The sequence below is a fragment of the Sturnira hondurensis genome, unplaced genomic scaffold (assembly GCF_014824575.4).
Source record: "Sturnira hondurensis isolate 20B ecotype Veracruz unplaced genomic scaffold, ASM1482457v3 Scaffold0014854, whole genome shotgun sequence".
Lineage (NCBI taxonomy): Eukaryota > Metazoa > Chordata > Mammalia > Chiroptera > Phyllostomidae > Sturnira > Sturnira hondurensis.
In genome coordinates, this window is record NW_028087485.1 from 9,614,224 (window position 1) to 9,627,124 (window position 12,901).

A 12,901-nucleotide genomic window follows, 5' to 3' on the forward strand; every position below is an offset into this window, starting at 1 on the left:
TGCAGAGAGACCTCCTTTCCTTCTTCATCTCGGAAACTCTTCATTTTCTTTACAGCTCCTAACCCAGTTTATCAATTTGCTTCTGTTCATTACTTACCCTCCCCTCCCCCAGGGGACGAGCCTTGTTTTACTCAACCCTGTGACCCCAGGGCCTGCACATAACAGGTGCTCAGTAAACGCTGTTGACAGTGGGAGTCAGCAGAGGGTCAAGGTCCAGCCCCGCCTGAGGCCCCTTGTCACTGAGCCCTGAGTTTCTGTCACAAGCAAGGAGACTGGACTGTGCAGGTCTGTGCAAGGCTGGCGCTGACCCTGGCTAAAGCTCCCAGAAAGGCCTGCCCGAGGGGCCGGTCCTCTGTGGTCCTCTTCCCGGGAGGGCGGGGCTGATCAGCGTACCAGGGGTGAACAGGGACAGGTGGTTAAACGGGCCCCATGGAGATGCTCAGACGGGAGCGCAGGGGAGCCTTGCAGAGGGAGGGAGGCCCCTGGGGGCTGGGGCTGTGCAGGGAAGACTGCTGGGGGCGAGGCACAAATCTCCACCTGGACTTGGATACTGAGCGAGACTTCGAGACAGAGAGGGAGGGGGAGGGCTGGGCCCAGGGGCGCTTCTGAGTGCATGCTTGGGGGCTTCTGTGCAAAGGTGGGCGGGCAGGCGCAGGGGGTGTTTTTGGAGCTCTGCAGGGTGGGAAGGCCAGGAAAGATCATGCAGGTTCTAAGCACGGGCTTAGAGGAGTCAGCCAGCACCAGGTTCAACTCTCAGCTCTGCCACTGACTAGTGACTTAGCTCTTTATGTCTCGGTTTCCTCATCTGGAAAATGGGTGTGATGATAGTGCCTTGCTCTTGGGGCAGTCAAGAGAACTGAGATGATGTGTGTGGAGTATGCAGTCAGCACTTCCTGCGTGCACACACACCCTCGTTCTCAGACTCGGGCCCGCAGGGGAGACAAGGGAGGCCGTGAGACACTGTCGCCCAGAGCAGGGAGGACAGAGACACACGCGAAGCTATCACACAGGATGTCAGCAAGAGCATGCAGCACCCCTCCGGTGATGAGGCAGTTTCCTGGCAGCTCTAGGTGATGTCACAGAGGATGGAGCACAGCGACCAAAGCCATCCTCACAGATGGACAGGAAGTGGCCCGTGTCATCCGAGACTCTGCTCAAGCCCTTTCGTATTGTGCAGAAACTGACTTCCGTTCTCCCCGACCCATCTGTAAGGGTCAGGGAGACCCCCTAGAGGAAGTGGCACTTCTGCTGGGCTTTTCTGGGGGGAAAGGAAGGCAGGCAGAAACCCAGGGTCTGCCTGGAGGACAGCACAGGACAACACTGCTGTTCTGGCCAGCACCCGCCACCCCACCCCCCGAATGTACCCGTGCATTCATTCAGCAAACACCGACTGTGCCCAGCCACACGCAAGGTCTGGGGACACGCACAGCTCCTGCCTCACGGGGCCTAGAGCAGAGGGAAAGAGACAGCCACGTCCTGATAGTAGTGGCCAAAGCTACCAAGGGAGGGGACAGGGTGCTGGCAGCCGAAATGGGGAAGGAGAGAAAGTCAAAGGGGCACACAGCCAGGACGGCGGCCACCCAGCATCACTGTCCCCAGAGTTTACAAAAACTCTGCTGAGGGAAACAGCCTCCCTGGAGACTGGAAGGCTGCCCTGGGGGAAGCCTGGCAGCCCTGGGCTGCGGACCCCGCCACTGTACTTCCCAGCAGAGCCTCCGACAGGCAGTCCAGAAACCGTCAGCTGTGGACTGGGGCGGGCGGGGGGCACGTTAGTGCCAGACATCACCGCCTGTCTGACCGTGTGGCCACAGATACTTCCGCGTGTCACAGCCGGTTTCGTCTGCCTGGAAGCTGGGCTCAGTCACTCCAGAGCTTATGCTGCGGCCTAAGAAAGCGTCTGGAACTGGGTGGTGCTGTTGTGGTGTTTCTAGCCCCAAGGCTCTGCCTTCCTTGTTCCTTTCTCTGCCCCACCTACTCCTAATTTGGCTGGTCCATCTGGCTTTTACAGACATCCTTATCGGCCACAAGGTGGTGAATGGTTTGAGTGCTAGGCTGAGGCAGCTTGGGCTCAGATCCTGCCCCTTTCACTCACAAGCTGTGCTCCTTTGGGCAAGTTACATGCCCTCTCTGGTCCTCCTTTTCTGTCCTGTAAAACGGGGAAAATAAGAGAACCTGCCACATAGGAGTGTTGTGAGGATAAAATGAGCCAGTGTGTCATGGGGGGTTTGATACCTTTGTCAAGTAACTGCTTCAGAAACGCACCACTCTTGTCAATTATAGGATCAGTAATAACAGTGACCATCGCAATGGCAACAATAGCAGCATGACACCCTTTGGGAAAGAAGGGATCACTCGGGGGGAGGGGCTTCTTAGTGGTGGCTCCCACCAAGGCTGGGCCCATTCCCCTCCCCACCCGTCACACCCTGGTCTCCAGTTCCCACCATGCTCTAGGGTTCAAGGGTTCATGCCTGCTTCAGGGCCTCAGGGGACTTTCTGGTGGCAGAAGCTCAGCTTTCACTACACAGTGAAAGGCCCAGTGGTGGCCCAGGGCTGGCCCTCCGGGACCTGTAATGGGTGTCCCGGTGAACAGCCATTTGGCTGTTGTTAAAGCCGGGCTGCCAGAGGAGACAGAGCAGGCCCAGTGCAGACAGCGAGGCTGGGTGTAGGAGGGCTGGGGCAGGAAGCCCTCCCCCAGGGCTCCCGGGTGGCCCCTCTTTTGGCAAGAAGGGCACAGGCCTGTCTGAGGGCTGGCGCTGGAAGGCTCTTTGCAGAAGTCAGGTGCGGTCCAGGGCGGCACCTCATTTTCTTTGTCAAGGATACTGAGGTGCAGAGAGGGCTGCTAGCCGCCTGGATCTCGTGACTCCGCACTGGCTGGCCCAGTGTGGTGTCTTTCCCAGTTCCTCATTAGACCCCCTCTCTCCTGTGCAGACCCTGGGGAAGTCCCCAGGCCTCCCTGGGCCCAGGCTGGCCCAGAAGCCCCGGGGGTCCCCTGGGCCCACTGCCGTGGGCAGAGAGCCCTATTGCCCTGCACTCTAGTGCCCGTGAGCAGAATGTGGCGGCCGCCTGCCCCTCGTTACATTGACTGCTGGGTCCAGCAGTGAGGGGGATCCAGGCCTGCCTGTCACTCCTGCCACGTCAGGTCAGTGAGGGCCAGACCCCAGGGGGCCTGGCATTTTGGCAGCAGTGGGAATCCCTGGGGACTGTGGGAGAAAGAATTGTCATTTCAGTGGCATCGAATCTCTCAGTCCTGCCACCCCCAGCTCTGCCACCCCCCAGCCATCGTGTCTAGGCATGTGGCTTTACCCTCTGCATCTGGGTTTCTTCCTCTTTAAATGGATGACCCAAGCTTGGCTCACCCCAGTGGAGCCAGCTGAGCCTACCTCCTTCCTAGGCTCCCCCTCCATCAGACACCCCCCGACCCCAGCCTTGCCCAGTATGTCCCCAGTGGTTCATATCACCTACAAATCTTGGCTCCTCTAGAGAGACCTCCCCACCCGGCCCCAGGGGGTTAGGCCTTCGGTGGAGCTCTGTGGCCGGCAGGTGGGGCTGGAAGCTCAGAGCATTCGGTCACTTTTACCGAGCCTCGCTGTGCACCAGGTACTACTTAATCCACTGTGTTACCCTGTTTTGTCCGTCAGCCCCAGTCAGATGGGTCCTGTTGGTCTCTCCTCTTTACAGAGTGGAAAGGAGACAGACAGACCCTGAGCAACCTGTCTGGCAGAGCTGGGCTGTGAACTCAGGCAGCTACACACACACATTCCCCCGGGAGCCAAACACCACCTGCTGTGGGCACCCAGTTTGGACCGCTGGCCAAGGCCGTGCTGTCCGGTGCACTAGCCGATACACTGCAGCTGTTTACATGGAAACTTTTGTTACGGTGAAAGAGGGTTAACAGCCAGTTCTCGAGTAACAATGGCCACATTTCGAGTGCCCAACAGCCACAGTGGCTGGCGGCCACCGAACTCGGCAGTGCACACAGACGTCATTTTCACGGATGATTGATTTCAGAGAATTCTGCTGGGTGGCTCCAGGAGGGCACCTCGAGGTACTGGGGGGAGAATCGGGACACTCTGTGCCACTGGGTGTCAAAACCAGAGTGGGCTTTCTGGAGGAGGCAGCACAACACTAGAGAGGGCGGGAAGGTGCGGGTGGTAGCTGTATGCACAGGTAAACGACCCTGACTTTGCAGCTGTGTGGCTGGCACCAGGCCAGTTACCTAAGAGTCTGAGCCACTTCTGTGAAACGGCCCTAAAGCACCTGCCTTAGAGACAGTCAGGTGTCACAGGGCCTGGCACTCATGGGCGCTCAGCACTTGTGAGACTTTGATGTACAGCTCAGGAGGGTGTGGCAGATGCAGGGCTCTCCCTGTAGGGGGCGCCACATGCACTCCAGGGACCCAGGCCTCCCAGGCTGGGTGCCTGGAGAAGTGTGGGGTCCCGCTCTGAGCACCCTTCCCCATGGAGGCTGAGGCAGGAACAAGCACAGCTGGGTCTTGGTCGTACTCCTGGGCCTGCTTGGGAAGCGGGGAGCTCTCGGCCCAGGCTCCCAGCGCCCCAGCCCCGGCCCAAAATTTGGCCGGGGCTGGGGCATGAGGGGCCACAGCCAATGAGCAACCTGGAGGCCTGCTCAATAGTGGGGCCTTGGTGTTCGTCTGGTCTCTCCGTGTTCACACGCACGCACGCATTCCTGCCCTCGCCCCTTTGCTCACATCATCCCTTCCACTCCAAAGTGCCTTCTGCCTCTGCTCTTTCTGAATCCTCATCTTTCGAGAGCGGCTGCAGTGCCCCCTCTTCTAAGCACCCCTCCCAGACCACTCTGCCCTCCCTATCCTGGCAGTGCCTGTACAGCCTGCCCTTTTGACCAGGCTGAGGGGCACCTCATCAAAAAGTGACTTCTGTGGTTTCTTGTCCTGGGTGTTTATCTCGCCTCTCCAACCAGCCGTGTGCTCTGTGAGGGCAGAACTGGCTTGGCCATCAGGCTCCTGCTCCGACCCCAGGCTGGGTCTACAGCGCCCCCTCTGCTGAGACGTGGAGAGGTGGGCGTGTGGATAGATGGACAAATGGACTTGCAGAGAGACTGGGAAGGCCTCCACACACGGGAGACCCTCCTTGCCTTTCTCTCCAGGGACTTCAGAGTCGAGCCCTTTCACCACATTTTGTCGCTGCTCCGTCTGTGGGTTTCCAGATCTGGCCCGCAGTCCCCAGGAGTCCAGGGAGCCCTGTGGCCGGGAGCAGCCTGGCAGAGCAGAGAGCAGGAGCTCGGGCAGCCTGCGGGCCACGCGGCTTCCTTTCCCACCTAGGAAACCAGCTTGGTGCCCCCCTGGCCCCCTTTTTTCACGGACACTGGCGGTTGGCATTCAGGTGGGGGTTCCTTGGAGTGCACATGGGTGGGAACCCAGTCCCCTCTGTGTTCATGGTGCTCAGCCAGTGCCCCGGGCGACAGAGCCAGGGTCCTATGAAGTCCACCGCCGTGAGGGGGCCAGTCAGCACTTTCCGCAGTGTGGCCACGGTCCACACTCCAAACCGAGCCCCTCTCATGAAGCCAGGCGGTTGGCCAGGGCGCTTCGTCAGGTGCCAGGCGTGGCTCTAAGAGCTTTGTGTGTTAGCCCTGGTGATGCCCTGACAACAAAGGTGGGGACGGTTTTCACCCCCTTCCACAACCGAAGGTGTGGAGAGGTTAGGTAACTTGCCTGTGTCTCAAAGCAGTGAGAGGCGGAAGCATGCTGAGCTCCACCCACATCTTGGTCTTCAGCTCTGAGCCCTGGACACTGTGGAGCTGACCCCGGGCTGTAGACCTGCTCAGGGCCTTTGCCGGAATGGCGAGGCAAGCGAGAGGAGACGGGCAGCCAGGCAGGGCTTTGTGCACTTTCTGTGGATGGAGTGATGGCAGAGGCCCTGGGGGTGGGGGGGTGGGCAGTCAGGAGATGAACCCAGGCTGGGGGTCTGCAACAGCATCAGTCTCCCCGGACCCAGCCTGGGGCCACATGAGACCCTTCCCTTCCCCAGGAATTCAGCTTTTTCACCCAGGGCAAGAATTCTAGCCTCTCTGATCTGTCCCCGTGGTCACAATGGGGCCTATTCTCAGGACTCTGGAAAACACAACCCCGGAGGAGAAAGGACGGATTCTTGTTGGACACAAGGGCCCTCAGTGCCGCAGTGTGGACCAGGGCACGCACAGGGGCAAAGAACAGCATTCATCGCCCGCGCCCCCCCCATCTATCTTCCCTGGAGGTCGCTGCCCCTCATGATCACTCTGCAAGGACTCCCGAAAGTCAGAACAAAAACCTAGCGAGGGGCTACACAGGGTGGGAAAATCCCCCAGCATTCTCCAGACCCCAGCTGACCCTTTGCCCAGACCCCCGTCACTGGCTTCCGACCAGCTCACTGTCCCACTGTGTTGGTTTCCCAGAGCGCTAACTGCCCCCAAGGACACTCAGCGTCGCCTCCTGGTAGAATGGGAGACTGAGGCTCCGGGAGTTTGTCAGTGTTTTTAAACTTTTTCTGCCACAGTAAGAAATGTCACATCACAACCCGACAGACAGACAGATAGGTAGGTAGGTAGGTAGGTAGATATCTGAAAACAGAAATTTTGCAAAAACAATCTTTAACCTTACTACGGCAGACTCGATCATTTAGTCTGTTCTTTTTTCAAAGCTTGTTGGAATGCACCGAGTTGAGTTCACAACTCACTGGTGGGCGGCAGCCTGTCGTTTGAAGGGGCTGCCCGGGGCTGCCAGCCACTGAGGGGCAGAGCCAGACCCAGCCCCCGGGGCTGGTGACCTCATCACCAGACTTGTCACGACCTCTGTCCTTCCCTGCCCCTTAGCTGTCTGCGTCTTCCCTTAACAAGACTCTCCCTTCACTGCATCCAGACATCCAGAGTCGGCACTGCGCTGCTGACTCTGAAACCTTCTGGGTTTCACAGCCGGACGCCAGAGTCCCTCCCGTCCCCGGTCCCACCCTGCCCTCCCCGTGGATCCATGCACCCTGATCCTTCAAGGCCTAGGTCAAGCCCTCCTCCAGGGAGCTGCCTCCGATGTCCAGCAGCCCCAGGAGCTTTTCTCTGCATGTGGAGTGTGACCACTCCTGAGCCTCTTGGAATGTCACAGAATGTAACATGTCTCATTGTGCTGGGTACTTTTGTTTCTCCGTCTCCAGCCCAGACTTGCAGGCCAGAAGCGTGCCCTGTCTTTCCCCCGTGCCCACGCAGGCCTTCGCGAGCTGGCCTACAGCTGGAGCAGGAAGCATGCTGATTGGTTGGGAGCAGCAGTTGAAGTCACCGTGGCGCTCCTCAGGGCTCCGTGTCAGCCCCCGGGCCAGGGTGGCCTGACAACTCCCCCAGCCGCTGTGTTCCAGGCACCACCTGTTTCCCAAGACCATTTGGCTGTCAGGGGCATCCCGAGCCACCTGGCAAAGCAGCCAGCCTCCGAAGCAGGTCCCTGTGGCAGCATGCCCTGCAGATGGGTGTCCTGGGCTCAATGTCAGTCAGCAGACGGGAGGGCGGGAGCATCGGGCTGGAGGCTGTATGTGCGTTTCCTCCTCTGCCAGGATGCTCGCTGGTGGGAGCCAGAATGTGAGGGGGTGACAGGCAGCGGAGGGACCCGTGGCACCAGAATCCCACCTGGCGGGGCTGCCTTCCCCAGAGCTGGCCCAGTCAGGCGGCGCTTCCCTTCCTACTTTCTCCCTTGCCTCGGTGGCCCCTCCTGGCTTTGCCTCTCGTTCCCAGAGACCAGCAGGTCCTCCTCTCCCCAGCTTGTCTGTCCTCACCTTGCAGCCCAACCCCTGGGGGCCTCAGTGTGGGGAGCACTTGGGGTCAGGACTGTCCATGTGGCTCCACTTATGCCCTCAGGACCTCAGTCTCCCCATCCGTCAAATGGATTACCACCACCTCTGCCTGTTTCAGAGCACTGAGGTCAGATGCCCGCTGGGAATTTTCAAGGGAGGGCAGCAGGGGGAGGTGTGCACAAAAATGGGTGGCTAACACTCACGAATTGATAAATGCTTTTCCCACTCCCTCCTTCCAGCCTCTCCCTCTTTGCTTTCTCCAACACCAGCCCGTTCTCTAGGCTGTCCAGGGCAGGGACACAGCCCCATCTCACCAAGAGAAATGAAAGGGGAAAACAAGGAGAAAAATGGAAAGCTGACCTGGGTACCATTAACATGAAAACTCAGCGCCCTTTGCACCTCTTGGTCTGGGGCTCTGAGAGCTGGCCGCTCCTTGCAAGGTTAAAGGCGCCCCAGTCAGTGAGTCCAGAGCAGCCGATGCCTACGGGCCAGCGGTGCCCTGAAAATGGGGCTATCGCCAGAGCAGCCAGATCCCACGCGCAGTGTGTGGGAACAGGCTTTCCCCAGGTGGGCCGGCCTGGACGGAAACCCAGGTTGCTTTGGTGTCTGTGAAAGCCCAAGACTCCGAGGAGGAGGCAGGCGTTGTTCTGTTGGGCGCTGTATGCCAGCATCTCGCCGAGGTCCTTTAGAAGGAGCCGCTTCCTTTCATTTGGTGGGGGGCTCTGCAGGCCTCTGCCATGTGGGTGACAGCGAAGCTGGGGCCAGGTCCAGCTGTGAGAGAACAACAGCAATGACCGGTTCTATGGCATTCTCTGCGCCGGGCAGTATGCGAGCACCTTTATGTACACTGTACGTTTCTTCCTCCCCAAATGTTAAGGCCTTGGTGGGGTTATTACCCTCTTTCTACAGATAGAGAAGTGGGCGCTAAAGAGGCGAAGTAAGTAGCTCAAGACGATCATGCAGCTCGCAATAGTAGGGAGCTGACCTGGAGTCTGTCTTCTTCCACAGTCTGCCCTGTGAACTTCATTCAGGACCTCATCCGGTGAGGAAGGGCCAAGACAGGGACTGTTTATATCATGGGGGGTAGAGGGAGACCTCAGGAGTCCCTGACTTTTTTTTTTAAGATTCTACTTATTTTTAGAGAGATGGGAAGGGAAGGAGAGAGGGAGAGTAACATCAATATGTGGTTGCCTCTTGCATGCCCCCTACTGGGGACCTGGCCTGTAACCCAGGCATGTGCCCTGACTGGGAATCGAACCAGTGACCTTTTGGTTTGTAGGCTGGTGTGCAATCCACTGAGCTATGCCAGCCAGGGCAGGAGTCCCCATTTAAATGGGGGAGAGATGGTGCAGGGTAGGATAAATCCTCCCATCTTCTCCAGCCAGGCCAGACCTGTGGACTGTAGGGTGACGAGCTTTCACAGTTTGTGACTTTCCCAGATCGAGTCCTCAAGGTCCCACATTCTGGTTTGCCTGGGTCTCTGGACCAGTTGCAGAGAAAGCCAAGTGGCCTGATGTGAGGACACAGTGAGGACACCGCCTGGGAGGCCTTTTCAATTACATTAGCTTCTGGCAGCACTGGAGGGAGACGTGGGCCTTCCTCCCTTCCCTTCTCCTTCCTGTGGCTCCGTGGGAGATAGTGATTCAGCAGCAGGTCGGATGCAGGCTAGACTGTGACCTACCCCAAGCGGATTCATCAGTGGGTGCGGGCTGTCAGCTCAGGGCAAGAACTGGGGCAAGGAGGGGAAGTGAGGGTGATTTTGACCCCTTTGGGGACAAGAAGGCTTGCCATCCAGTGCAGGGCAGTGGGAGGTAGGCGTGCCAAAGGTGGGGAGCCCTGCCCTTCCCCCTGTGCCTGGGTAGGTGGGGCATGGGGGAGGCCCAGCCACTGGATACCTAAGCTGTTCCTCAGCCTATTCAGCAGCTAAAAATGCAAAAAGGGCCTTGCTAAAAGGTGCCCACCCAGAAACTGCTAAGAGGCTGGAGTGCCCACCCAGGTGCTGGGAAGAAAATGTGCCTGCCATTCCCTCCCCTCAGCCACAGCCCAGCTGACCCTCCGCCAGGACTCACCCTCCACTCCACTAACTCCCTGCGCTTCTCAGAGGCTCCAGTGCCTGCGTCCCCTCCCCCTGGCACCCAGCGCTCCAGGCAGTGGCAGTATTTGGGATGTCATGAACTGCCCGCTCCCCAGAGCAGGGCCTAGGTTCTCAGTGCTCAATCCCAGCCTTGCCTACTCACTGCTAGACCTTGAACAAGTTATCCAGCTTGTCTAAGTTTTGCTGTCATCACCTGCAAAATGAGGGGCCACCTGGAGTGGTCTACAAGTCTCTGGTGGGAAGGGCTCTCACCTGGCTTGGCTGAAGGACAGGCTGGCAGGGGTCCGACTGGGGCTGGGGGCACTGCAAGCATGCTGTTCTTACTGAGCAGGAATGTTCCTGACGGTGGCTGGGGTCTTATGGAGACTGTGGTGCGGGGACTGGGGCGCCTCTTGGTACCACCTTGACTTACATGTCAGGATTGTAGCGGAGGGGGCAGAAACCGTGCTGGGTCCCAGGTTCTCAGCCAACACTGGCCCAGCTTCCTAACTCACAGCTGGATCTTGTTGGAGATGCAGATGGGGTGGGGGTGGGGTGGCGCCCCACACCTGCAGTTGTCACCAGCTCCCCAGAGGATCCCGTTGTGCATGACCAGGTTGAGAATCACTGACCCGGTCCCAGCACAGAGGAAGCACTCTGCTCCTGCGGATTATGTCCCTCTCCCACTCCTGAGCCTTGGTGTGGGCCCTCATCACAGGATAATGACCGGCCTGCAAGTCCCCACCCCCCACCAGGGCTGTGGACAAGCTCAAAGAAAGTCCTGGGTGACTTGCAGCTGCACAAGTGGGGAGAAGGTGGCCATCACTGTGAGGAAGTTACCCCCTGTCTGGACTACTGGCAGCCAGGGAATGGTCACTGGGCCACTGTGATCCCAGGCCTGGAGGGCTTCTCCTGCAGGACCCATGGGAAAATGGGAGGGGAAGGGGGGGGCACCTCTTCACTGCCATCCACTCTCTGCCCTTCCCTGGGCCTCACTCTGCAAAGAGCTTGAGAAATGAATTCCCTCCTTAGACGTGGCAAGTCTGCTGTGCAGGGCATAGGCACCTTGCTATGCCCTCCTCTTCCTCACTGGGGATTCTCCCTGCCACTGAGCTCAGGGACACAGCCAGGCCCTCAGGCACAGTCTCTCCCTAACTTCCCTCCACCCCAAGACGAAGCTGCCAGGTGGGGGGAGGGGCGCGTCGGAACTCTCCCACCTTCCTAGTCTTTGGGAGCAACAGATTAAACAACAGCAACAGATTCCTCCACTCCATCCATTCCTGTGGGTGGGCTTGTGAGCCACGCCCTTCCCCAGGTTGGGTGACCTTGGGCAGTGGCTGAACTCCTGTTTCCTCATCTGTAAAATGGAAGCGATAAGACCTTCCTCTTGGGGTGGATGTGAGGGTTGAAAGAGGCATGGGATTTGGAATTAGAAGGGCGTTCTCAAACAGGAGAGCGGAGTAGGAGGACAGTATCAGAAATTCGGGTTTCTGGTCCTCGGCTCTGGCGTTCTGACCCACTGAGGCCTGAGGCCAGACTTGAGGAAGCCCAGCACTCCAGGACAGTCCTCCGCCTTCACTGGTGGGCGAGTTACCTTGGAGCTCACCCCAAGTTCCAAAGCCCAGACTAGCCCATCTAGACTTCCAGCATCGGAACCTTGGGGAGTCTCCACGAGGCAGACACCTTCCTTGCGAACCCCCTGCCCCTTTCCACATGAGTCCCGTCTTGGTAGCAGGCCAACCAAGCTGGCCCTTGGGCTTTGACAAAAGCCCGAAATTGGCATTTTTCTTGGATCCCCCACGGGAAGTGAAAGGCGACTCCTCCACTCTCCGGACACCTAGCCCCCTCCTGAGCGCTGAAAAGAACCCCCAGCGTTTTAGGGGTGGGGGAGGCTCTGAGGATGGTGAAGGAGAAGGGGCGGGAGGGGCCCACAGCTGGACCAAGCAGCAGAGGGTACCTGGGTCCAGGACTGGGAAGTGCCCTGACCCTCCCTGAGGCTGGGTTAATTTCTAGCAGGGAGTTTGGGGCTAGGGCAGGGGCAGACTTTAATCAAAGGGTCTCACAAATGTTTAATTACTTGGAGGCCAATTTGGAGAGGGAAGTGCTGGGGAAGGTACGTTAGGGAGGTAAATATTTCAGTTGTGAGTTAAAAGTTGAGTGGGCATGAGCTAGTAATGCCAAGAATTGGGAGGGGAAGCCCTTCAGGGGTGGGGGCGGGCTTCCAGGGTGGGCAGGGCCTGGGTTCTAGCAACCATCCCCAGAGCCTCAGTTTCCCTATTTGCGAAGTGCTTGCTTGCGTACTTGCCTCGTCCTCCCACACCCCCCAAGGGCGGGGAAAGCCTATAATGGGCACAGTGGTCCTGGGAGCCCCTCCTGCAGGGCCAGGCCGGGCCGGGGCTGGGCGGGGCGGGCGAATCGTGCCGGGAGGAAGGACTGGCAGGGGACCCGCGGGCCGGCGCTGCGCGCAGTGCGTGCGGCTGCAGAGCGCGCGGCTCAGCGGCAGCGGGGATCACATGAGCAGACGCGGCGCAGACGACCCACCGCAGCCCGCTCGTGGGCGCCCCGCAGTCGCCGCCCGCAGCCCCGATTCCCCGCGCAGCCCAGCCCAGCCCTAACCATGTCTATCTGTTGTTGCTTCTTTTTCAGGGACTATGGCAGTTCCAAGAGGAAATCAGGTAAGGGAGCCTCCGGGTGTCTTCCCCTCCTGCCTCTCCGACCCTGCGGAGGACTTTCTTGGGGGGAGGGGTCCATGGCCGCCTGCCCCGTGGTCCTGCGGAACTGGGGGTACTTCCTTCGTACCCCTAAGATCTCTGGTACTTGCGCCCTCAACACCCACTGAGTCCCTCCCAGTCCCCAGTGGGCAGTGGGGGGTGGGCGCATGGGGACTGGAGGAGGGTGTCTCTTGAACAGCCTAAGCCCCCACAGTGTGCAGCTGATACTTCTCCTCCTCCCTGGGTTGCGGTGCCCACTTCTCCTTGGGCCCTTCCCGTGGTGCGGAGGTGATGGAAAGGTTAATAGAGACGCAGTGTTTTCGCGGAGGGAG

General features: G+C 59.0%; 1 protein-coding gene across 5 annotated transcripts in view; it reads left to right on the forward strand.

Annotated features, from left to right (window-relative positions):
• Positions 1–12,901, forward strand: part of SH3PXD2A (SH3 and PX domains 2A) — a 225,695-nt gene that overhangs the window by 130,021 nt on the left and 82,773 nt on the right. For all 5 annotated transcript variants that reach the window (XM_037064009.1, XM_037064010.1, XM_037064012.1 and 2 more), the window contains one exon: positions 12,505–12,533. In XM_037064009.1, coding sequence (XP_036919904.1) covers positions 12,505–12,533 — 29 coding nt within the window. The remainder of the gene's footprint in view (positions 1–12,504; positions 12,534–12,901) is intronic.